Source organism: Mus pahari, chromosome 11 (assembly GCF_900095145.1).
Source record: "Mus pahari chromosome 11, PAHARI_EIJ_v1.1, whole genome shotgun sequence".
NCBI lineage: Eukaryota > Metazoa > Chordata > Mammalia > Rodentia > Muridae > Mus > Mus pahari.
Window position 1 is genome coordinate 25539651 of NC_034600.1, and position 25017 is coordinate 25564667.

Below are 25017 nucleotides of genomic sequence, written 5' to 3' on the forward strand. Positions count from 1 at the left end.
TTGTGATTGTCTTTTTAATTAGAAAAGAGAATTAAGTATGTTGCCAGAAGAAAAGATACTTAAATCAGACAATAAATTGTGTTATGTTGTAAAATTCTGATTTCTAGAGTTGCAATTTATAATAAAATATTTAAGAAAAATAAATGTAGCATAACTGAGCTCTGAGTTGCCTATCTATTCTCATTTAGAAGTTCTTCTCATTGTGGAAGGCCACTTGAATTGCTCCAGGCTGGAAACTTAATGCACCACTCAATTACTATTCTTTAGTCCAATTTAAAATAATAGATTGGGAGTAAGGTCTTAATGCAGTGTAACCTTTGGAACATTAGAAATAACCTCTTTCTCTCCAGAAATCAGTGTACAGTAAGGGTATCAGTTTTATCACACTGCATGAATAGATTTGACGTAGCCCTTAGGCCCTTTTACATTGCATAAGTAGACCAATTTCCTCTCTGTTACTAAGTTTAAGTATGGATTAACGTCAATGCTGTTACAATGTTAGGAAGCGTATAGTTCTTATATTTCTAAGTGGTTTTTGATGACTGTTGATTTCTGCTGATTCACGTTAGACATGTCGACATTTTTATATTATTATATTATTATTATGAAACAAATATTTGAAAGGAATTTGACATGACTGGTATTGTGATAAAATTATAGCCATGGAAAGGTTTTCACTCTTGCTTTCTTCCTTTGAAGTCAAACTGAACACCTAAGAAGCTGCCCAGGAAGCAGCCAGGCTTGGAGGCCTTGGGAAGGGACTTGATGGAAGGAAGGCATGCTGTCTGTCTGTTCTTACGGCTGCCATGGGTAGCCAGCAGCTTTTGCACTTAGAATAAAAAGCATATTTTCTATGCTAGGTGAAAATGTTCACAGGAGCTAATTTACATGCCCTCTCAAATTCCTTTTGGAATAGGAGAGGGTACAAATAAGCAAATAGTAATAAAACTAATTTGCATACTCTCAAATGTTGGTCTTAATGGTTCTGATGGAAGGTTTCCAATTTGTAGCAAGGCAGTGATTTTTAGGAAAACAAATTATATTGAAGTGTACTTTACTTTAAAAAATTATAATACTAAAGTACAGTACAGTGCACTTGTGTCCCTGCAGCGTCAAGCAGTCAGAGGATCCACAGAGGCTGCGGTCACTCAGGTCTGGGCTGGGTCTGCTGGACTGGAATGGACCTGTATTACTGACAAGTAGTGTTTGCTGTACTAACTCTCCAAGGCGCTTCTCTGAAAAGTGTTATTTATATAGTATAAAGAGGCATCTTGCTCACGTGTGTGTCTGGTACCTCAGGTGTGCTTGGTGCCTGTGGAGGCCACAAGTGGGCATCCAGTCCCCTGAGACTGGAGCTGTAGGTGGATGTGAACTGCCATGTGGGTGCTGGGACCCAAATCCAGGTCCTGTGCAAGAACAGGCAGTACCGTGACCCACTGAGCCGTCTCTAGAGATTCCCTTTGTGTCTATTCTTGATACACAGCAAATATTCAGTGCTGTAGCAGCTCCCAGATACACATGTTCAATGAGGAAATGAATGGAAATCTTGGAAGTTCTAAGCCTTTTCTATTCTTACGTTGAGGAGTATATGATTATACCTCTTCTAATAATGTGATCTGCTTTTTGTATTAGGTTCCTGTGGCTAGAGCAAGCATCCTTTGGCTAATTGGAGAAAACTGTGAACGAGTTCCTAAAATTGCTCCTGATGTTTTGAGGAAAATGGCTAAAAGTTTCACTAGTGAAGATGATCTCGTGAAACTGCAGATTTTAAATCTTGGAGCAAAATTATATTTAACTAATTCCAAACAGGTAAGAGACTGATGCGTCTTCAGACTGACAAGTATGTCCCTTGGTGACCCAAGCCCCTGCAGCCTTCCCGCGTGTTCCCCACACTCAGCGATCCTGCACCCTGTTGTACTAGGTCCTACGGTGGATGGCGGGAGTGCAAACAAGGCATTCTGATCTAGTAGTAGAAAACGGACTTAGAAGAAGAGCTGTGGTGGAGGTGTTGAGGTGCAGAGGTGAGGAGGGAGTTCAGAAGGCCTGATGCAGAAGGTGGGGTCAGTTTCTCTATGAAGATGCTCGAGAGGGCCTGGAGGAAGTCTGCAGGTGTGCAGAACAGGGGAAGGAGAGAGCAGGGCAGAGCCGTGAAACTACTTGGGGACTTTAGGAAATCTGTAGAGGTACATGTGTTAAAGTGTATGCTGGGGTCCCTGAAATTCATAAGTTGCCCTCCTATCACAAATATGCTGCTGTTGTATGTGTGACAGCGTCTCTCCCCATCTCTGCTATAGACACTACTCCTGTAGGTGAGCATGCAGTGATTTCTGAAAGTTCATTATCTTTAGATGATATAAAAAGGGATGATGTGGACTGTTCCCAGTGTTTTTATTTTTTTATTTTAAGATTTATTTATTATATGTAAGTACACTGTAGCTGTCTTCAGACACTCCAGAAGAGGGCATTAGATCTCATTATGGGTGGTTTTGAGCCACCCTGTGGTTGCTGGGATTTGAACTCAGGACCTTCAGAAGAGCAGTCGGTGCTCTTAACCGCTGAGCCATCTCTCCAGCCCGATTTTATTTTTTTAAGAGAAGGTGGATGGGAAAATTACAGAGAGAAAATTAGCACTAATAAATAATTGTATGCACCGTCAGCTCAACAGTATTTTTTTAGTGGTTCATAACACTGTGAGTATTAGGTAGAGACTAAGTCAATTCCTTTGACTAAAAGGTAAAAATATTTCTACATGCGTTTCCTTAAGCTGTCTTTAAAACTGAGTAGGTAAGAGTGGGCCAGTGTTCAGAGCAGAGCGGGCTTTACACAGAGGCCTAGGGCTGACCCGTTTCCCTGGGGTCTTGATAACTCATTGAGCCTCTCCCAACTCCCACTGAATTGCATGCTTCTAGAGAATTTATATACTATTTACTACTATTTATCTGTGTGCATAAAGAATAGTTGAGTAATAAAATTTGCTTCTTGAAAATATCTAAACTTGCTGTTAGGGAAATGCTAACATCAGTAAAGTTGTTGCTCTACAAGCATGAGGGCCTGAGTTTGATATCCAGAAATCATTTAAAAATAAAAATAAAAAGGCCGAGTGTAGCAGTCCATGCTTGCAATCTCAGCAGTGGGAGGTAGAGACAGTAGATCCTGGGCTGCTTGTTCATTCAGCGTAGCCTAATTGGTAAGTTCCAGGTCAGTCAGGGACTGACCCCACCTCAAAAAGACAAGGTGTGTGTGGAGGTGAGGTGGCTCAGTGGTTAGAGTCTTGCTGCCAAGTCTGACGGTATGAATCTGAGCCCTGAGAAGTCACGATGGAGAGAGAGCCAAGTCCTACAGGGTTCTTTCCACCCTCCACATTAATCTCCTCCTCTTCCCTCTCCTCCCCTCTCCTGTTCCCTCCCTTCCCCTGCTCTTCCTTTTCTTCTCCTTTTCCTCTGAATAAATAAGTAAATAATAAAAATTTAGGAGGACAAAGAAAAATAAAGTGATGGCCTCTGAGGAGCACTCCCCATGGTTGACCTCTAACCTCCACAAGTGTGTGCTTGCGCACACACACACACACACACACACACACACAGAGGGAGAGAGAGAGAGAGAGAGGGGGGGGGGAAAGATGTCTTTTTTTGACCAAAAGTAAAGAGAACTCAAAGATAATTTTAAAACCCTGCTTTCAGATGGCAAAGTAAACTAATTAGCATGCCCTTCCCAGAGATAACAGCTATAAACCGGAAACTCTGGGTGCCTAACCACCCAGAGCAGAGAGACAGAGCCTGAAGGTGCAGTGTGTGTGTGTGGGGGGGGGGGACCTGGAGGGAGCAGGAGGGACTGAGTCGGTCCTGTACAAGGCACTGTGTTCTACACGGAAAGTCGGGGGCAGCCTGCAAGCAGCCTATGGACAGGACAAAGCTATGGAAGAATTACAGAGTGCCAACAGTGGAAGGGCCTGGTAGTCCATGGACATTTGCCCAGGTATTTGATTCCTGAGCACCAAAGCAGTACTGTAAGAATAAAAGACCTGACCTGAAATTTGAGGTGCAGCCAGGAAATAGAATATACACTTTGAACCCCATCAGGTTAATGGTGTGTTGAAGCTAACAAAAACTCAATTGAGGAATGTTAACAGTGTTGAGATTGGTGTCTGTAACTTAACATCTGTAATCCAGATTTACTCAGCAGAAGGAGAACCACAATGGGGTGTTGTGGCTTATTGGGTTCAAGTTTCAGTGTGGAAAGTTTTACAGAAGGAAGCTGCTAATGGTTATGTAACAGTATAAATGTCACTGAATTATAATCTTAAAGTAGTAGATTTCATGTTTATTTAACATCAATTAAAAAAGGTGATTGGGAATATATGACACATTTTCAAGAAGGAAAAATGTCAATAGAAACCCAAGTTATTTGTACACACATTAGGATTTACACGCAAGTGTTTTGAAACAACTAAGAAATTTGGTTAATGATGTAAAGGAAAGTATACTCATAATGAGTGAAGAGATAAGAAGTCTCTGAAGAGAAATATAAATTATTTTTAAAAATCAAGTAGAAGTTAATAAGTATAGCTTGGGCAAGGCATACACCTTTAGTCACAGCACTGCAGAGGCAGGGGCAGATGAATTCTCTGTGAGTTTGAGAACATCCTCATCGACACAGTCCCAGGCCAGTGAGGGATGCAGACAAAGGAAGAGTAATTCTAGTACAGAAAAATACAATATTCAGAAAATGAGCATCCTTCCTGTGGGGATCCAGATCGACCGATAACTTTCTCAGAGACCCTGATGAAAGGGCAAAGGGAACTTGAATGTATCATCTTTGCCCAGGAGTGGACTTGAAGACCAGTAGAGCTGGAGCCAGTGCCTTGAAGGAATTAAGGTTTCTGCTTTTGGGAACTTGGCTTCTCCTCCTAAAACCTAATCAGTCCCAAGGCCACTGTGTGCTCAGTCTCGGATGCTTTTGAGATGCTCTGTGTTCCCCTTGTGCAGCTTTGTTTGCTTAGACTTCTGCTGACTCTGTCCCATTTCTCCTCAGGAAATAGTATATAAGATGCTAAACTTCTGAGTAAGTTTGCTTGGCATAAGACATAGCTTGTATAAGACCTTCTGATACCCAGCTTCATTATTTTCTCTATCTTCTCCTCTCTTTCCTCTGCGTCTTCTGATCTCCAGGTCCTCTCTCAGGGCACTTTCACTAAAGGACAACCTACTTGTCCAGGTCATTTACTGTAAGTGATAGGTGTATGTGAGTGTGTGTGTGTGTGTTTGTGTGTGTGTGTGTGTGTGTGAGTGTGTGTGTTTGTGTGTGCGTGCGTGTGTGTGCACGTGCATGTTAGACAAGCATTCTACCACTGAGGTAGTATATAGTCTACTAGTAGAATTACAAAGCTGCTTTATGTGATATTTTAAATCTGATACTGTATGGCTTAAAGCATGTTTATGCCTTTATGTTTTTTTAATCTGTTATAATATGGCTTGAAAGTTTTAAAAAAGAAATTTAAGTAAAGCAAACATCCAATCTCATGCCCTTTCAGAGGAAAGCTTGTTCTTGGAATTCTTGGGAAATAGGTTTATTTATGTTTTTCTTGTTTAACAATTTCTTACATATATCCAGTGTGTTGTGATTCCATTTACACATGCTCCATTATTTTCTGTCATCCTCTCCCTCTGCACCTTTTTTTGGGATGGGGAACAGCAATTTTTAATCTGTTGTGTGATGACTACCCTAGAACTCCGTGTCCCAGTGGGGATGGGAGCATGTGTAATTGTGAACAGGACATTATTAACTCTCCATGTGCTTTCTCACAGGTTACAGTACCTGTCTGAGACAGTTTCCTAATTAGTTGGGCTAGGAGTCAAAGTAATTTAGTCATTGTTATGCAACATCTGTGTTCTTAAAAGTCATCATGTTGAGAAAAACCACACTGTATCAGACACAGGAATTGCTGGAGATGGAACAGAATTCCAGTGCTCAAAACCTCAGAAATAGGCTACAGAGTTTTTAAGTGAAAACCTCAAAAACAAAACCACAGTTTTAAATTTAGTGGTTCTCAAGAAATACACACAACTCATCAGGAGCACGGAGTCTAAGGTGAAGCCCAAGGTTGAGTGAGGAGGCGTGTGGTGGTAGGCTCTGTTCTTCTGTCGGGCATGAATAATGAAGAGTCACCTGAAACCAGGAGGAAAGTTGTATGAGGAGTGGCTCACAGCACGTACAGGTCAGCATTGTTGTGGGTGCATGAGGCTGTATTTGGCGGGTACCTGGGCACCCGAGTTCTGCTAGGTTCATTTTCTGCTTTTACCTACTGTTGCTTGCAGAAGAAATCAAACACAAAATTCAAATTATTCATGAATTTCTCTGGAATGTGTCACTGGAGTTAGAGCAGAGCTGACTACCTCCCGCAGGACTATGAGGAAGGAAGCAGACTGTCCTGGTGTGGTGCTCAGCTCCTGGCACTTCCTTTTTCATTTGAGCCCAAGGTCTGGTCACCTGCTAGACCTTTCTTAGGGAAAATGATTTTTCATAGTAAGGGAAGTAGTTCAGCTACCAGCAATCATTTTGTTTTTCAGGAAGAAACCTACTCCTTTGGGCCTGTTCTGTTAGGAAAAGGGCAGTGTAATCCCTCTTTTACTAGCATGTTCATAAGGAAATGCAGTCAGCGTGTGTGCAAAATGTTAGAGGCTTTGTGACTTGTTATAGCTGCTGAAGTTTGGACATACAAGGCATGAAGACTCAGCATGGGTTTGATTAAAATGGGTATTAGCACTTAAAAGTGACTAAAGGGTGTTTTTAAAAAGTGTTTGTAATAAAGTCTGAGGTTTTAAGTATAGAGATAAATAATGAGTCAATGTTGTTCCTAGTCCGGTTTTATATGTAATTATAGAAAGTTGCAAACTCCCAGAAAAGAACAAAACAGGAAAAATACCCATATCTGCCTATCAGTCGGACACAGTTACTGTCAGCATTTGGTGTGTTCCATTCAGTCAAGCTTATTTTCATTATGTGAGTACGCATTAATAAACTCATGCCTCATAGTTGTGAAACACGCATTCTGCTTTATTATAGTTTTGCAGCTTTTCACGTCATATCTTAGAAATAGCGATATGTACAGATGTGGTTCATTTACTGTTTAATACTCTGTGGGACACTCAAGTTTCTCCTTCTCTGCTACTTTTTACTCTTTGAGGCATTTTGGTTCTCAGTAGGAAACTGGGTGGTCTTACTGATGATATCTTGGGGATCCTCCTAAAGTGAGGAGCATGGCTCCTGATTTGGACCTTTGAGGAAGTCCTTTGCCTTTTGTTCTCGTTTGACAAAAGGCTTTGGTGCTATGCAGTGAGAGACAATACTGCTTGGCTCTCCTTCTGCCCTGCCTCTTCCCTTCCTTCTGCCTCTCCTTCCCTCCCCCTTCTCCTCTCCTCTTCCTCCCCCCTCTCTTTCCCCTCCCCCTTCTCCTCTCCTCTTCCTCCTCCCTCTTCTTTTTTGTTTCTGGTTTTTCGAGACAGGGTTTCTCTGTATAGCCCTGGCTGTCCTGGAACTCACTTTGTAGACCATGCTGGCCTTGAACTCAGAAATCCGCCTGCCTCTGCCTCCCGAGTGCTGGGATTAAAGGCGTGCGCCACCACACCTGGCTCCTTCCCCCTCTTCTTGTCCCTCTCCCTTCTCCTCCTCTTCCTCCCCCTCTCTCTCCTCCTTCCCCCTCTCCTCCTCCCCTTCTCCTTCCCCTTTCTCTCTCTTTCTTCCTCCTCCCGCTCTACCTCCCCCTCTCCTCCTCTGTCCCCTCTCCTTCCTCCTGTCCACTTCCCTGTTCCCCCTCTCCCTCCTTCCCCTCCCCCTGTCCCCCTCTCCCCAAAAGGAAGTAAATATGAACTAGAAAGGAAGCAAGGGCTAGGGCTTGAGCTCTTAGCATAGCACTTGCCCGGTATGCCTGAGACTGTAGGCTCAATTCATAGTATTCCCCACTCTGGCAAAAAACCAAACAGGGAGATCTTACAGACAGTCTTTCAGATTGACAAGAAAGTTGTTGTTGAATTTTAAAACTTCATTAAATCACAGAAAGGAACTTTTTGCTCATGAAAGTAGAGAACAGTAGTTAAGAATTCTATGCAGTTCCCAAATGTCTTTCTCAGTTTCTTGCCTTTAAAAATAACTTGTTAAACTGGATGCTGAATTCTGTATGTAATTTTTTTTATTCCTTATAGTTATATCTTAGACTTGCTTTATGACTATTTTGCATGACCTTTACCATTTTTTTCTGACTGTTACCCACACTTGTGCATTGTCTAATGACATTTTGGACATTAATAGACCATATGTACAATGATGACTCTACCAGTACTTGGTGATACAGTGTGTCTGTGAGTGCACTCTGGCCCCACAGCTGTGGAGCGGCCCAGGTGATGCAGTGTGACTGTGAGTGCACTCTGGCCCCACAGCTGTGGTGCGGCCCAGGTGATGCAGTGTGTCTGTGAGTGCACTCTGGCTCACAGCTGTGGAGTGGCCCAGGTGATGCAGTGTGTCTGTGAGTGCACTCTGGCCCCACAGCTGTGGCATGGCCCAATGGCACGTTTCTCAGGGCATATCTTTGTCATTAGTGTGTAACTGTTTTAGGACACTATTGTCTGAATTAATATTTGCCATTTTATTACTTGTTAGAATAGTTAGGCAAGGATGTGGTGTATATCTCTTACAAAAATAGTTTAAATAATAATTTCCTTAATTTTTGTGATATTTTTCCTCAGGTTTCTTTTTCCTGAGTACCAATCACTGTAAAAAGTGTAATTGATGTTAGTGTTTGATAGCCTTAGCCTCTAGTTGGTAACAGCACTGGTTTCTTAAATCTAAACAGGAAAATTAAACTAAAATCAAAATGTAATAAATAGAGCATAGGGTACTGACTCTTAGAGCGCACTGTGTCTCATTTTTTGTTGTGTGTGATTCTTGTTTGAAGCAGTGTTGTTTGAGGGTTGAACGGACCCCTTAGTGATGTTACAGTGCCGTGGTGATTTCCTCAACTGCTCTTCCCGATGGTGACTGTCTCAGGAACTGACCCAGCTGTGTCCCCAGCTTTAATTCTTACTGCAGCAGTGTCCTCATTGATAACCATTTGACTTGTGTTTCAGTAGCACACAAGTAGCTTTCTTCACCTCAGCATTGAGTCTCGGTCTCTGTGATGGCACTGTTGAGTGCCATGTGAGTTAAGAACAGAGGTGCAAACATCTGTAACTCCTGTGCTGGCCGGAGGGGAGGAGCTGACACTGCTAGGTCCCTGGCGCTTTTTGTCCGATCAGTTGAAGCACTTCGTGCTCTCCAGGTTCAGTGAGAGACCGTGTCTCAAAACACATGGTGGGATACAGCAGAGGAAGGCACCCAAGCTGATGGTTGGCACATATGCACACGCATACACACACATACATGTATACACATGTACAGCATACATACACACAAATATTGTGATATATAGAGGATACATTGAAAATGACAGGAATTTCATAATTTCTTTCTTTTTTTGGGGGGGGGGGTTCAAGACAGGGTTCCTCTGTATAGCCCTGGCTGTCCTGGAACTCACTCTGTAGTCCAGGCTGGCCTCGAACTCAGAAATTCACCTGCCTCTGCCTCCCAAGTACTGGGATTAAAGGCATGCGCCACCATCACCCAACCTAATTTTGTAATTTCTAATCATAAAATTTAACTTTGAAAAATATAAGACAAAATAGACTATATTATAAATGCATTCTTCAGAGAAATGCCTTTGTGATGAATAATTATTGTACTTATTTCGGTGCATCATTGCATAGAGATACACATTTTCTGTTATGAAGAATTTTATTTTGAAAATACATTTTAAGAGTATTGTTCTATAAGCTTATCAATAATTTTATACATACATAGCTTTAATTATTTTCAATGTAAATGTGCTTGTTAATGCATTTTAAAAGTTTAATTTGTTTTTTTTTGGTTTTTTTTTGTTTTTGTTTTTTTTGAGACAGGGTTTCTCTGTATAGCCCTGGCTGTCCTGGAACTCACTCTGTAGACCAGGCTGGCCTCGAACTCAGAAATCCNCCTGCCTCTGCCTCCCGAGTGCTGGAATTAACGGCGTGCGCCACCACGCCCAGCTAAAAGTTTAATTTTAAAAACTTAGTTCAGAAAGTATGACTGCCAGCTCAAAAAGTTACATCCACGGGCTTAATTTTTTTGGTTAAATGGAGTTGCAGATTCTCTGCGTCAGTGCTAAGATGGACTTCGGTGTTAACCAGGTGTGGTTTTCCCTCTGATTTGTGGATAGTAACAGTTACCCGAGTTCCCAGCTCTCCGCTCTGCGCAGGTAGTTAACAGCAGTGTAGCGCCCCCTGTGTGAACTGCTGCCGAGCTGCATTTCTCATGTGTCCGGTACTGGCTGATTGCCATTCTTTAAACAGGAACCATGTAAGTCTTTTCTTACGGATGAGGCAACACGGACAGCTGTTGTTGGTAACTAGATTCAGAAAAACCTGCAAGCATTTATAATTCCTTCTTAATAAACCCGTGTTAATGCTTTCAAATACCTTGCTTCCAAAAGAAGCTTCCTTGCCGACTCTCAGCCGGCCCTGCGCTGACTGTTGTCCCTAGTTTCTGACATGCTGTTCTAGCGGTGTCTTTGCTTCTCCCTGTTGATTGGTTCTATTGTCGTTTGTTTATAATGTGTGTAAAATTCTCTAATAGTACCAATCTTTGGTTATTTTCTCCTTATTTTATGACTTCCTTTTAGCTTTAATTTACAATTGTACACATGTAGATTTCTAAATTAAAATTGCCTTTTCATTTAAAAACACTGTGGTTTAAAGTACAAACCTATTTTGTTATATTCCAATATTGGTTTAATTATTATTAAAATCATCTCAGTATACATTAATGTAGTGCGTTCAGAAGTTGACTTAGCAAGCCTGATTATGGTGTAAAAGCTTACGTAAATAAATAAATGACCAATATTACTAGAGGCTATAAGCGGCATGGTGGAAAAATAGAAGAACTCTTTCATCCTAGTTTTTAGAGGGCATCAGCAGCTTGCTTTTATGAAAAAGTAACAGCTAAATGCACTGCAAATAATTTGCAGTAATCCAGTTCAGTGATTCATGTGTCTGCTTTAATGGGTCATAATTCAGGGTAAAGTAACGGAGTGCAGTCAGGGTGCAGACTCCGCCTGTGCCAGGGACAGTATCTCTTCATAAAGCACACCTCAGGAGAAGCAGTTTGCCAGCCCCTAATACTCTCTGATGTTTTGATGTCCTGCATATTTTTCCGATTAAGTTTTGAGTGCCATGTTTTTAGTTGTATTTCCACATTCATTATTCTCACGTAGACCCTTCAGCGGGTTTGCCATATATGATTATTTTTTTAATGATGCCTTTCTTTCCACTTCAGCAGTTTAATAATCTAGCACATGGCTGCTTCTCAGAGCTCAGCATTCACCTCCCCAGCACAGAAGAGGACATGTGCGTTGGCTACAGAATTCCATTTGCCATGTTAGAAATGCATATTCCCCATGGAACGACATTTGTTTGACATAACCATTCATTTTTATTACATCTTTAAATATGTTTATCCAGAGTTATCAATAATCATAAATAACCGTATTTTCAACTTGTTCTGTTTTTTTTTTTTCGAACAGACAAAATTGCTTACCCAGTACATATTAAATCTCGGCAAGTATGATCAAAACTACGACATCAGAGACCGCACAAGATTTATTAGGCAGCTTATTGTTCCGAACGAGAAGAGTGGAGCTTTAAGTAAATATGCCAAAAAAATCTTCCTAGCACAGAAGCCTGCACCACTGCTAGAGTCTCCCTTTAAAGGTATTACAGATGCATAACTGTAAAACACGTTCCCTAAAATGTGTCAGTGTGTCCATTCCTGATACGCTTCAGATTTACCTCTGAGAAACACACGACTTCCAGGTGGATATATGAGAACAATGTGCTTGCACTTTTTCATCTCTTCACGGCAAGTTTTATTCTTATGTTTGTTAAAGTTTATTTTCCTGGAGACCTTGTTCTCCTAAATAAATTCAGGTCTTCTGGTTTTTATTCTCATTAGGCAGTTTAACTGAACGGTAGATAAAATATCTGTTCTGTTCTTATAGACATGGGCTTTATTTCTGCTTTAAACAAATACTTTTAGTTCCTGATACCTAATAATAGTAAGTTATTAATTAAATATCTATGTACACTAATGTCAGCATCTCTAGAAGAAATTATTTCATAAAATACCTTTTTATATTCAAGTTCATTTTTCAAAGAAGGAGCTTGGGTTCTTTTCCCCAGCTTTTGTAAAGAGGACTAATTAAATATCTTATCAGTTAACAAGCAGCTATTATGGTTGGGATCACATGGTTATGTAGCTTGGTTTCCACATTGTTTCTTATTTAATTGTTGTAAAACAGTAAATGCAGTTCAGTTTGGCACAAAAACTATTGAAATTCTGAGTGTGTTTGTGCCAAGGCATGTATATGGATTGTTTAACTGTGCTGCCATTCCTAATATTCACAGTAAAGTAATTTTTAGAGAAGCTACATTTCAGAGCAACACCTCTAAACACACTGACTGATTAGCTTTTTTATTGACCATTATGGGGGAGATTATTGTAATCTATGGGCTGAAATCAGTTTTCTGACCTATGAAGAGCTTCCTGGTTTAAATTTATTCCTTGACATTTGTGGTAATATGCCAATTACCTTGAGCTCTGATATGATTGTCATCTGTCATATACAGCTCATATTGTTTATTTTCTATTTCCCTCCATTTTTAATAGATAGGGATCGTTTCCAGCTTGGCACCTTATCTCATACTCTCAACATTAAAGCATCCGGGTACCTGGAATTATCTAATTGGCCAGAGGTGGCGCCTGATCCATCGGTTCGCAATGTAGAAGTAATAGAGTCAGTAAGTTGACCTCTCTGAGATTAATTTTGTTCTAGCAATGAGAGCTCCTTGGGTAACTACCATTTTATATAAAACCCTTTGGGCTGAAAAGTGAACGCAGTTCTTGTGCTTCTGAATGTAATGTGTTAGATACACCTTGCCTTAGAGGTGCACCACTGAGCATTGTGGTTTTCCTTGCTGCTGGACCTGGACTGTTCTCTGCTTCAAGGAAATAGAGAATTGAATTCTCTGCATCAGTGGCAGCCACATTTGTGCGATTGCATTTGTAGCTGTGTAGATTCAATTTCTGAGGTATTTAGTTTCAATGGATTGAGCTGCTTCTACTCTGTTGGAGTTTCGTAAGCTTCCTGTCAGTGTTTTTATAAATAATTTTTGCTGTTCTTTTCCAGAAAAGAAAAACCTGTACAAAATGTACTGGGTTTTCTGATGAACTCAGTTTTAAGTGATGCTTAAAAATAAATATCAAAGATAACCTTGACATGGTTACAACTAGAAATGAATAATACACTTTTTACATTAAAAAAATGCCAATTATGTTTTCTAAATCTTTTCTTAAATATACTGGATGTTAGGCTTAAATACTTATTACTGTTCACTAGTATTACCTATTTATTGTTTCATAGTAAGTTTAATAATGAAAGATATTTTGCTTGTACCTAGAAATTGTGTGATTATATTCTTTGTTTTTTAATTTAAATGGAGCAGATGAGAATTACATTCTTAATGTTTTCCTCATAAGTGGTGCAATGAACTAGAATTCAAATAGTCAGGAGCCTTTACCATTAACTCTGGCTGGAAAGCTAGTTAGCTTCCTTCTTCTCTTCCACATGCAAAGGAAGGAAATCACGATTTTAAATATAATCCCATTAATGAGCATAGCCATGTAATATGATTATGCTGAGAAACAGCTTTCTTTTGAATACAAAACTTACACTGGCTTTGAAGCATGTCTGGCGGCAGATAATTAATGTAGCTTAGTTCAGAGCCCCGTCAGTGATGTGTGATAGATACCAGTTTGTTTAAGCGTCATAATGGTACCCATATCTACCCCATTTTTTTGTTATTGTTGTTTTGTTTGTGGTTTTTTGTTGTTGTTTTCTTTGTTTGTTTGTTTGTTTGTTTTTGAGACAGTTTCTTTGTATAGCCCTGGCTGTCCTGGAACTCACTATGTAGAGCAGGCTGGCCTCGAACAGAAATCCACCTGCCCTTGTCTCCCACGTGTTGGGATTAAAGATGTATCCCATCATGCCAGGCTCAATATTTCTATTTTATAGGTAAGGAAACCAAGGTTTATAAAGCCTAAATAAATGCAAGTTCCCATAGCCCCTGCAGATCCGGGTTCCAGTCCCGTGCCTGCTGTCTGTTGTGTTTTCCCTGCTTTCCTGTGTCATCAAGGAGAGGATCCCTGAACTTGTGTGCAGATCGCTGTTGTCTGTGCTCAGGGCCATCATTTTCATGGTCTAGCAAATGATGTAAACCGGCTGGGGAGATTCTCAGTTGGTAAAGTGCTTGCCAGGCAGGCATGAAGACTTAAGTCTGACACCCCAGTACCCACATAGAAATCCAGCCATGGTGGGGGCACATCTTTAAATCCATGCTGGTGTGGCAGTGACATGAGAATGACCCTGGCATTCATAGCCAGCCCTTCTGGCTGAATTTCTGAGCGTTGGGCTCATGAACATCCACAACATGGACGCTGGCCTTCACATTCAGCTCTCACCCCGTGAACACATAAAACACATGTATTAAAAATAAAATATAATAAAAACCCCTTGTAAGCCTGTTCAGGCTTGAAGCTAAGTTTGCTTGTTTTTCTCCCAAACATAAACATTGTTGAGCACATTTCTCTTGTGTGTACAGGTTTTATTAGAAGCTGGGATATGTCTGCTGTGCTCCTGTGCAGACATACTCTTTCCTGATGAGCATGCTTGCTGGCTCTTAGCTTGTTCTCCTCTTGCCTGATTGGCTGCACAATGCTCTGGCTCAAGTAGAACAATCCTTTTGTTCTCCTACCATACTTGCTCACTCTTTACCTTCCTTTCTCTTCCCTCTGGAAAGAGCACATCTTCTTAGAAATTGATAGCAATGCTATGCAGTTAAATTTTTTCTCGGTGGTATTCTGAGGTTGGCTGCCTTCTTATATTTTCCTGTGTTCTAAGCATTAACGTTTTTATAGAGACAGTACGTAAGCAATCTGTTTTCCTATCTTCATTTCAGTTGTGGTTTCCTTTTTTCATTTTGCTGACTATATTTCTGAAATTAACAATTAATAACTTATGGAAGATAATTATAGCTAATAGAAGCAGATTTAAAATTATCCATTTAAGCTATAGAACAAACAGATTTCTTCTATCAGTTTCTGAGGTAGTGGTTTAAAAAGCTTTCTGAGGGATGTAATGAAATATAAATACAATGTAACTAGTTCTGTTTTGAGATGCAGTCCTAACTGCAGAGAGTGTTGTTCAGATCATCCCTTTTTGCCTTGCTCTGTACAGTCCTCCCCCTGAAGTCATAGCAATGCATTTTGTGCACATGATACACTGTATTATTCTGGGTTTACTATCTAGTGATCCTCTAAGGTCAAATCTCATTATTATGAAATATAACTTAGGAAGAAAAATGTCTGAGGCTTAAATAATCTGACATTTTAATCAAAACAACAGGGAGCCTAGTGAGGTTGACACTAGAAGTCACTTTGAATTACACACCACCATTTCCAGGATATCAGATATGATGTATTTTTATATTAAGGTACCAGTGAGGTTTGTGGCTCCTTTAGAATTTTTTGTTTAGTTACAGAAAATCCTTTTTTTCCAGTTACTCAAGACTTTCTTGTGCATATCAAGGACATTTTGCTTTATAAACATATGGTTAACATGCTGTGTGAAGGACCTTAGCTTTCCCATGTCTCCATCCTCTTCTCCTGTTTTGGCTGCTTTTCTTTTGCTTACAGCTCTGTAGTTCTCACACCAAAGTGAGAATCTAGTGGTGTTAAGCTTTGGGCCTTTAATGTGTGAAACTATGTGGATGTGGAAACTCATGTATTCAAATTATTTTTATTAGTTTTCTTGTCATTTCCCAAGTAATGATTTTTTTTTCAGGCCACTGGAGCTTCTCTTGGCAATTGTTTTTTTTTTTTTTTTAAACATAAATATTTTTGTTTATATTAGTATTTTAAAATATATTCCCAGAAAATTGTAATGAGACTTTGGTATATCATGCTCTAAATCCCTTTACAATAATACATGCACACACACACATATGTATACATATACAATCTAGATTGGCTGTAGCAGAGTCTGCAAGAGGAAAAGGAGGTGAGTAGGAACAGCTTGCCCGGCCTCCGGAGGGAGACTGGTGTGGACTTTGCCCAAGTGTCGAGTTGAAATGGGGAGCTATGGAGGTTTGAAACCAGAGAGTAGCTGGTCCTGACTGTCCAGCAGCTGTCTTCAGCAGACTTTGGTTGGACTCAATGGAAAGGAGAAGCAAGTAACCAGTTGGGAACCTCCTGAGGCAGTCCAAGAGAGACAGGTGCCCAGACCAGAGTGGAAAAGCATGTCACCATGGGTTAGACATGTGGCTATGAGGAGTCAGGCTTTAGCTTAGCAAGATGATAAGTATTTACTGCCAGCATTCACTATAGTTTGCTTGCTTTTGTCCTCGTAAGTGTCAAGTATGTTGCTGTCGTTGATACTGTAGGTTAAGTCTTATGTGGACCAACACATTTGTTAAACAGTCTGAAATGTAATGTGAGTGATATAAAAGTAGGCTCTGAATGAGAGTGTATACACTGTGTTTGGAAATGGATACCTTTGCTGTTGGGACTGCATGTCTAGCACTTGGTTTCTCTGTGAAAGTCTCAAACTTCTCTTCTGAGTTCACAGTGAACTTGCCAGGAGTCTGCATCCCATAATAAGAATTCATTAATGTTTTCTTTGTTTATATAAACAGGCAAAAGAATGGACCCCACTTGGGAAAACAAAGAAAGAAAAACCCGTGAAGAAATTTTATTCTGAATCTGAGGGGGAGGAGGAGGAGGAAGAAGAAGAAGAAGAAATGGAAGATGAGGATGAGGATGAGGACCCCTCTGATAGCAGAAGTGACAGTGGTGGGCTTTATAATAATTGAAGTGTATTGTCACATAAGATACCCCTTATCTTATCCTTTGTTTCCCCCCCTACCCCCCAGTCTGTTACTAAACCTAAGACATCTCAGAATTTATTTATTTTCAGAGCTAGGAAGTTGAGAGCATTGAGAAAAGCATATAGGGATGGACTGAGACTCCTGGACCTCCACTGTACCAGCTGAATGAGGTGAAGAGGAAGGCCTTAATCCCAGCACTTGGGAGGCAGAGGCAGGCCAGCATGGGAGAGGGAGGAGAGAGAGAGAGATTCAGAGCGAGATTCAGAATAGCCAGGGCTACACAGAGAAACCCAGTCTCGAGGACCACAAAAAAACAAACAAACAAACAAACAAACAAAACCCAAAAGCTAAAATTTTGCCTGGCATTTACATTAGTCGACATGTTTGAGTCACAAGTCAAAAGTGTAACATGGCGGCAGCTCTGGCCCAAGGCTATTAACTAGTTCTCTACAACTTTCTCACCTGCCCTATGAAAATTTTTGTAATATCTGATAAATTAACCCTGATACATTATATTCTTATATAATAAGCCAAATACCTCAACCGAAAAGCTAACATAGAAAATATGTACCTTGAAGAGTGAGGTAGACCATTGAGAAAAATTGTTTCCATAGTTAATTGGATTGTTTCTATAGTTAGTCATGCACTTTATACCCTACATATGTGTCTCCATCCTATTTGTTTACAAGCTTGGGCCTGTTTCTAGATTAGTATTGTTCAACATCCTTATGGCATTCTGTTTACTCTGTGGCTGTTGATGAGCTTGTCTGAAACACAACTGTACACCCAGAGGAAAAATAACTGCCCAATATGAGCTGGGCCTAGATTGCCATTGACTCCCATGTGATGGCAGGCAGTGGATGAATTTGGTGCTGTTGCTGCCTGCTCCCTTGTTCTTTGTGTGAGGGTTAAAAAGTGGGTGGTGGGTGTGGTGTATACTTGTGTGTGAGGTGAGAACGTTCACTTGTAAATGCCAATGTCAGGTGTCTCTCTCCTTTGCTGAATCTAGTACTCACTTTTTTTTTCTAAGCTGCCTAATGAGCACCAGCCACCCCCATCCATCCCCCTCCACCAAACACTAGTCGATGCATAGCACCACCAGTAGCTTTTGCATGTGTTGGGTGCTGGGGGACAAATACATACAGCTTCTCAGTCTTGTACAGCAAGCACTTTGTCCACGGAGCCACCTCTCAGCCCGTGACTTGTTTTTGTTACTTCTAGTATACACCAGTTATACTTCACCCCCAAACCCCACTCTGTGTGTGTGTGTGTGTGTCTTGGTTTTATGAGCTTTGGGTAAGTTTGGGAAAGGTGTCACTGGCACACACTTCCAGTCGTGTACTTGCCACAGCAGCTCTGAAGTGTTTCCCTTTTGTAAAGGAAACAGTCAGAGGTTGCAGTCTCAGAGCTGGGAAGTAGCATAGCCAGGATTTGAACCTGGACACCTCACTGGAGAACCCTGCTTCATAGCTAAGTCTGTGACAGTTAAAAGCAGCAGACGTCCTGGCTTGCACTGTGGTGAAGCAGCTGTTGGGACAGTGTTTAAGCTCAGGTTGTTTGTCCTGAGGGCACTTCACTGGGTAGGTGATGAGCAGGGCCAATGAGTTGTCCTTTCATTTAGTATACAGCTCTGCACCTATAATCATTAGTAATCATGAAAACTAGGCTGCATTTTAATACATACACTAATACATATGTATTTTGAGAGAATGGCATGCTTGTAGCCCAGGCTGGCCTTGAACTCAAGCTTATTTATCCTGCCTCAGCCTCCTGAGTCCTAGAATTACAAATGTGCTCCATCATGCCCAGCTCTTAATTCATCCCTTCTGAAGAACACAGGTATGCTGTATTGTCTCAGACTGGGAGACTCCCAGGCTAGCAGAAGTAAGTCATAACTCTTGGGGAATTTTGCTTGCTGCTTACATACTTAAGACATTTTTCGGGAATGACTTAAAAGCTCCTTTCCCTCTCAAAATTGGTTCCTTGGAAGATCTAACTATTGCTTTACTTTTCGCTAAATAAAAATTTCAGTAACAAGCAGCAGAATTCAAACTGGTTTTTTTCTTATACCACTCTTATTCATTCTTAAAAAAACAAAAACAAAAACAAAAAAAAACAACAAAAAAAAACAAAGGCATGCCATAGCTAGCTGCTTTATATTTAAAAGAGAGACCCTCTCAAGTTGATTTCCTTGCTCATGTTGCCTAGGCTCTACCCATTATCAGAGCATCTTGTGTCTGTCTGAGTCCTTCCAGATTGCCTCTGAACAGACAAGGTCCATCTAAGTCAGTACCTCCTTTCCCTCAGTCGCTGTGGATGTTGACAGTGTCCACATAGTTAAATGGTTTAAGTGACAGCAGCTGGTCTGCCTTGCAGAGAGCGGGTCTGGAAGTGAGAGTGGAGACACGGGCACCAGCAGCGAGGACAGCAGTGAGGACTCCTCCAGTGGACAAGACAGCGAGACCGGAAGCCTTGCAGAAGCCGAACGCCAGAAAGTGGCCAAGAGAAACTCCAAAACCAGGAGGAAAAGGTAACGTAGTTAGTTTTCCTCAAGAAGTTCCCCAGAGTTACTATTTCTCCTTAATTCTCAGAAAATGCCTGTGTATTTTCTCCAAAACAGATGTTAACCCTTGACCTGGGTACCATGCTTGGGTTTTATTTTGAAGGTGAGCAGATCTTAGGGTTCATCTTCACCTTGGAAGGCTGACTTAAGTGATAAGCAGTAAGGATGAAACACTTAATTACCTTTTGCAGCAATTTTGCTGAGGGCCAAAATTAAATCCTTCAGCACTTTGCCATTATGTAACCAAGACAATTGATTTTTCTAAATAATGTTACATTAAAAGAAATTATGATCCAAATATCAGAGTCAAAGGCTGTGAAGGAAGACGGTCAGAAGATACTTAAGGGTTAGTGCTTTTCAAGATCTGCCATTATCAACAGTGTAATTACGATTTTGAGTAATTGGGGCTAATACCTTGGATTGTACGGCTCTGTCCCCTACCCTCCCCCCCCACCCCACCCCCGCTGCTGTCAGAGTGGCCTCTGCTGACTCCCTGGCCCTTCTCAGGGCCTGCTGCCCACTCCCATGATGAGCTTGCAGCTTGGCTCAGTCGTGGCTGACAGCACTGATTGCGCACAGTACGCTCTCTGCTCCTTTTATTACAGACAGTAATTAAAGCAGCTCGCCCTGCCACTTCCATAACAAACACAGCATAATGCCCTAATTATGACTTTATTAATTTAAGTCAGGATTTAATGATTTTAAAAGTGATTTATATTGTTTTTCCTGTTCAGAACAAATGAAATCTGTAGGTTAAATTAATACAGGCTTTTCATCATTGCAAAGTTAAAAACCTAGTTACCAGTAAATTCTTCTCATTAGGCTAACATCTGAAACTCTAAGCAGTAAGGTAAACAATAATTACCATCAGAATTGAGTGATGCATAATAAAATAACACTTTTACCTTTAAAATCTTACCTGCAGTGCAGGGAGTGAAGGCTCCTGAGAGGAGCTCCCTTGTTGCAGAGAGTGAGGCCTTGGCTTGGCATCCCTGCTGTGTGAGGCACAGACTAGCTGTGCTGTGCTGATGTGGTCTGGGAAGGTGCTTGTTTCTTGATGTGTCCCTCTGCATAGCAGGGTTTCCTCAGATGGCACATGTCATCATGCTATTCGCTTTTAATCACATACTAGTTTCATATTTTTTTCTTCAGAAATATTTTTGTTAAATTTTTGTCTATGCTTGAATTCAAAGTAATTGTTACACCAAAGTAAACCACAAAGACAGTGTAAGCTGTTCTATTCGCAGGTAGGTTCATGTTTTAAACAGTGGATTGGGGACAATATCTATTGCTACTATTTTGTAGGAGAGAAAACAACATATTTTTCCATCTTCAAATATAATTACATGTGCTCTGAGATGTTGCCATTGCTCCATTTTTTAATAAACAGCAACCATATTTCCTCCCCAGAAATCAATTCTGAGAGCTATTGATCCTCTTTCCACGCTGCTCTCCCCCTCCCGGGCCTGCAGCCTGTCTCTTAAGAGTTTGATTGCCATTTGCCTGCACAACTTTGGAAGTTCTTGATAAGCTTTAAGTCTCCACAGAAACTGCTCTTTAGTAGTGACAGGTGTTTGTCACTTCCAGTCTTACATTCCAACGTGTCTTCATGGTAGAAACAATAGCATGGCGGAGGGCGGATTAGGACTTCAGAGTTCAGGATTGCCTCTCATGCCAGTGTGTCCTTCAAGCCATTTAACCTCAGAGGTTGCTGTCCTTGTTGTAGGTGGGTTAATAATAGAGCCAGGAGGAGAGTATCCACAGTCGGTCGTTGGAATAAGGCATCTAGAATGACATGCCCTAAGGGAAGTGTGTGTGTGTGTGTGTGTGTGTGTGTGTGTGTGTGTGTGTGTGTGTGTATCAACCACATCATGCAGTGACCTGAGGAGGTTAGGGCAGTCATGGATCCCCTGGAGCTGGAAGTTACAGGCTGTCATGCGTGTGCTTAGACCTGAACCCAGGGTCTTGTATAAGAGCTACAAGCATTCTAACTGCTGAGCTCTCTCTCTAGTAGTCCCGAGTTAGAGCTTTAAAGGAGCCACACATGTGCATACGCACACGTACACTTGCACAGATGCACAGAGTGAAAGGAACTAGACTTTGATTTTAGGGAACCTGGAGGCAGTTAGCTGGTCTGTGTCCCTGTTCTCTGTTCTCTTTGGGGAATAGTTCTGATTCGCCCAATCGCCCCACTTCTGTTTCTCAAGAAGCTTCCTAATCTTGGTTATCTAGTGTAGGTGTCCCTTTGAGTGTTGTCATAAAGCACCTGCACTGTGCAGCATATTGCTTGTGTGCCTTGTCACTGCCATTGTATTTCTCTGTATGCTTCAGTGCACCACAGACACTGAGTTGACACAGAGGTCATCTGTGTCTCTTCACCATTATCTTTAGTACCCAGCATCGGGCTAACAAGTTAGTAATAAATACTAGTTGACTTAGTGAATAAGTGAATAACACTTTTAGTGAAACAGTATATTAAAAGAAGCCTGTAAAGTGTGGTGTGGTGTCATACATCTTCTTCCCAGCATTCAGAGTATGAGGCTGGAAGATCCAGTCTGAGGCTAGCCTGGGCTACATAGCAACACCAACTAACATCTTACATAATAATCTAAGATCACATGTGCTTGTCTTACTGATTTTCTCAGAAAGAAACAAAATCTACCAAATGTAGGTCTGTTAACAAGAGTAGATGTATAACCTCTTAAACTTATCAGTAAGCAACATTTGAGACTTCGTTATAAAACTCATCCTGAGTTCTCAGAATGTCTTACTGTTAACTCTTAGTTCCCACAGAACCAGCTGGCCTTCTCATAGTATTTTTCTGTGTGGTTACTGATTATATCAGCCACTGCTGTTTCATGATTTTGTGTTTGAAGTCACTCCAGCTTACTTGGTAACACTAAGTTTAATTTGTTTCTGTGTGAGTGCATGCTTCCCAGTGCACATGTCAGGATCAGAGGACCACCCGTGGGGTTCGACCCTGTCCTTCTCCGTGTAGGTCCTGAAGATCAGACTGTGCTGGTCATTCTGGCCAGTACACCGTCACCCACAGAGTCTTCTAGGCAGCCTTTATTTAATTTTCATATCTCAGGATTTTTAAGCCATCTTTATTGTGTTTTAGAAAATTAATTTGTCTACACAAGGGTGTGCAGTTTATTTCTCAAAATTCATCTTTATTCACAGTGATTCAGAAGATAGGGAGAAGAAAAATGAACAATCTAAAGCTTCCGAATCGTCCAGTGAGGAGTCCAGTTCCATAGAGGAAAGTTCTTCCGAGTCAGAGTCAGAGTCAGGCTCTGACAGTGAACCTGCACCCAGAAACGTGGCTAAGGTAAGACCATGCATATGCTGTGGCTGACATACATTTAGAGCTTGTAGCTTTCTCCAGTTAAATGTACTTTTGAACTGGACAGTGGTGGCCCATACCTTTAGTCTGAGCACTAGGGGTAGGGGTGGGATTGGGGGAGCGGGAAGCAGATGGATCTCTTGTTTAAGGGCAGCCTGGTCTTCAGAGCAAGTTCCAAAATAGCCAGGACTACACAGAAAAGCCCTGTCTAAAAAGAATAAAATCCAACTTGCAAGTGTGTGTGGGGAGCCCCGGTGCCCCTGTGATTCTTCTTTCTTATTTGATTTTCTGAGGCAGTGGAGGTGGGAGAGCATCAGTGGGTTTAAGACTTGGTCTTGGGCAGTATTTAGGGTTGCTGTTTAATAGTAAGACATTTTCTGATCTTGAGTCTAAGTGGCTTTGCTTCAGTAGCTGACCTCATCCTAGAACAGCAAGAAAGCAAGCAAAGGAACCTTCATTCTGTCTCTGCTAGCTGAAGTCACAGGAAGAGAAAGGGGCACTTTGAGAAGTGATTTTAGCATTCATTTCTAAGTTTTAAAAAGTTTCCTATGAAAGCTCTCTAAGAAAAAAAAGAAAAGGGGCTTATAAGAAAATGAGGGATAAGGGTTGTCTAAGAAAAAAGGGGGCAAGCAGAATGTTCTCCTCTCTTTGTCCTCAGCACTTATACATCTTCCAGGATACATAATCATATGGTAAGAAGTTCATCACAGGTTTACACATAAATTCAAATCATAAATAAGTGTACAACAGAAAATGCTTACATGCATATCCATTAGGAGAGATGATCTGGCTAAACAGCCATCATCAGCTCCAACACTCAGCAGGTTCATGGAGAGTTAAAAACTCTAACTTTTTTGACAAAGTAACTAGTGACGTTTTGTGTACATAAACCCAGTCAATATTTTATGCTCTATCCTATCACATTCAGTAGACTGTTAGTTCCCGTCTTATGACCTTTGGTTAATGGTTTTACAACCTCTTGGAATGTGGTCTGTAGTAGATGCTTGCTTGCTATCTCAGAAGCAATTACCTCATGATACATGGAGACTGGCAGAGTTCTCATTGCAGTTTTGACTATCAGAAAGGATTTAATAGCAGTGTTATAAAAGAGCTTAATAATTACTATAATTTTAGGAATTCTTATAGGATTATTATTAAGAATTAAGAAATCATGTATTTGTATATATAGCATCACTATAAAACAGTACATCTTCATTGTTCTGTGGAGATCTGCTCAAAAGGGTAGGCTAATACCTAGTAATTGTTATATATATTTAATAATAATAGGAAAAACATATAAATAGCAGGAATCTTTCCTAAAATGGATTTCTCTTAGGCCTTGCCTACAAGAGCAGGTCCATCATAGATTTTAATGCAAGGTGGATCCATCTCAGGAAGAGCTCCTGCTAGGTTTTAGCTTCTCCTTGTCGGCTCCTGACACAAACACAAAAGAATGAAAAACTTTTGAAAGGTGAGCATTTTTTAGAAAGGTAAGGACGTAAAGAAGACATGTTCAGCACTCTGGCTACAACCCAATTCAAGCAGACCATCTCTACTCCTCCCTCAGCCTTCCCAGTAAGCCAACCTTATGAACAAGGGAGAGGCACTGGAGAGCGGCTCCCTCCTGCCCTGGAGGTGTTTGGGTAGGCTGTGGCAAGGCTCACTGTGGAAAGGGGGCCTGGGAGGAAGCTTCAGAGACAGCACTGAGCCCTGGACTGCAGATGTAGAGAGGTGACAAAGTACTGATTCCAACATGCTCTTTAGAACACCTCAAAGTAAACATAAGATGCATAAATGCTATCAAAATGCTTTCAAAGATTTAAGGTAAAACCTTATTATTTAGCGAGTTACGTTTACTTATTTTAGAGAAAATGCAAGAATCATGTATGTGAATTGAACATTTGTGATTGACCTTTTTGTCTGTTTAGTATGAAAAAGCATGAAAGTTTACCTTGCAAATAAAGTTTCTTCTGTGAAGTGTGGATCTAACCATGATTGTCTGATCTCAAATTGTTGCTTCTTTCGTGTAAATGATCACACTGCTAAAC

General features: G+C 40.9%; 1 protein-coding gene across 2 annotated transcripts in view; it reads left to right on the forward strand.

Annotated features, from left to right (window-relative positions):
* Positions 1-25017, forward strand: part of Ap3b1 (adaptor related protein complex 3 subunit beta 1) — a 204072-nt gene that overhangs the window by 103866 nt on the left and 75189 nt on the right. For both annotated transcript variants that reach the window (XM_029543901.1, XM_021208271.2), the window contains exons 15-20: positions 1633-1809; positions 11645-11831; positions 12787-12917; positions 16869-17025; positions 19437-19590; positions 22807-22954. In XM_029543901.1, coding sequence (XP_029399761.1) covers positions 1633-1809; positions 11645-11831; positions 12787-12917; positions 16869-17025; positions 19437-19590; positions 22807-22954 — 954 coding nt within the window. The remainder of the gene's footprint in view (positions 1-1632; positions 1810-11644; positions 11832-12786; positions 12918-16868; positions 17026-19436; positions 19591-22806; positions 22955-25017) is intronic.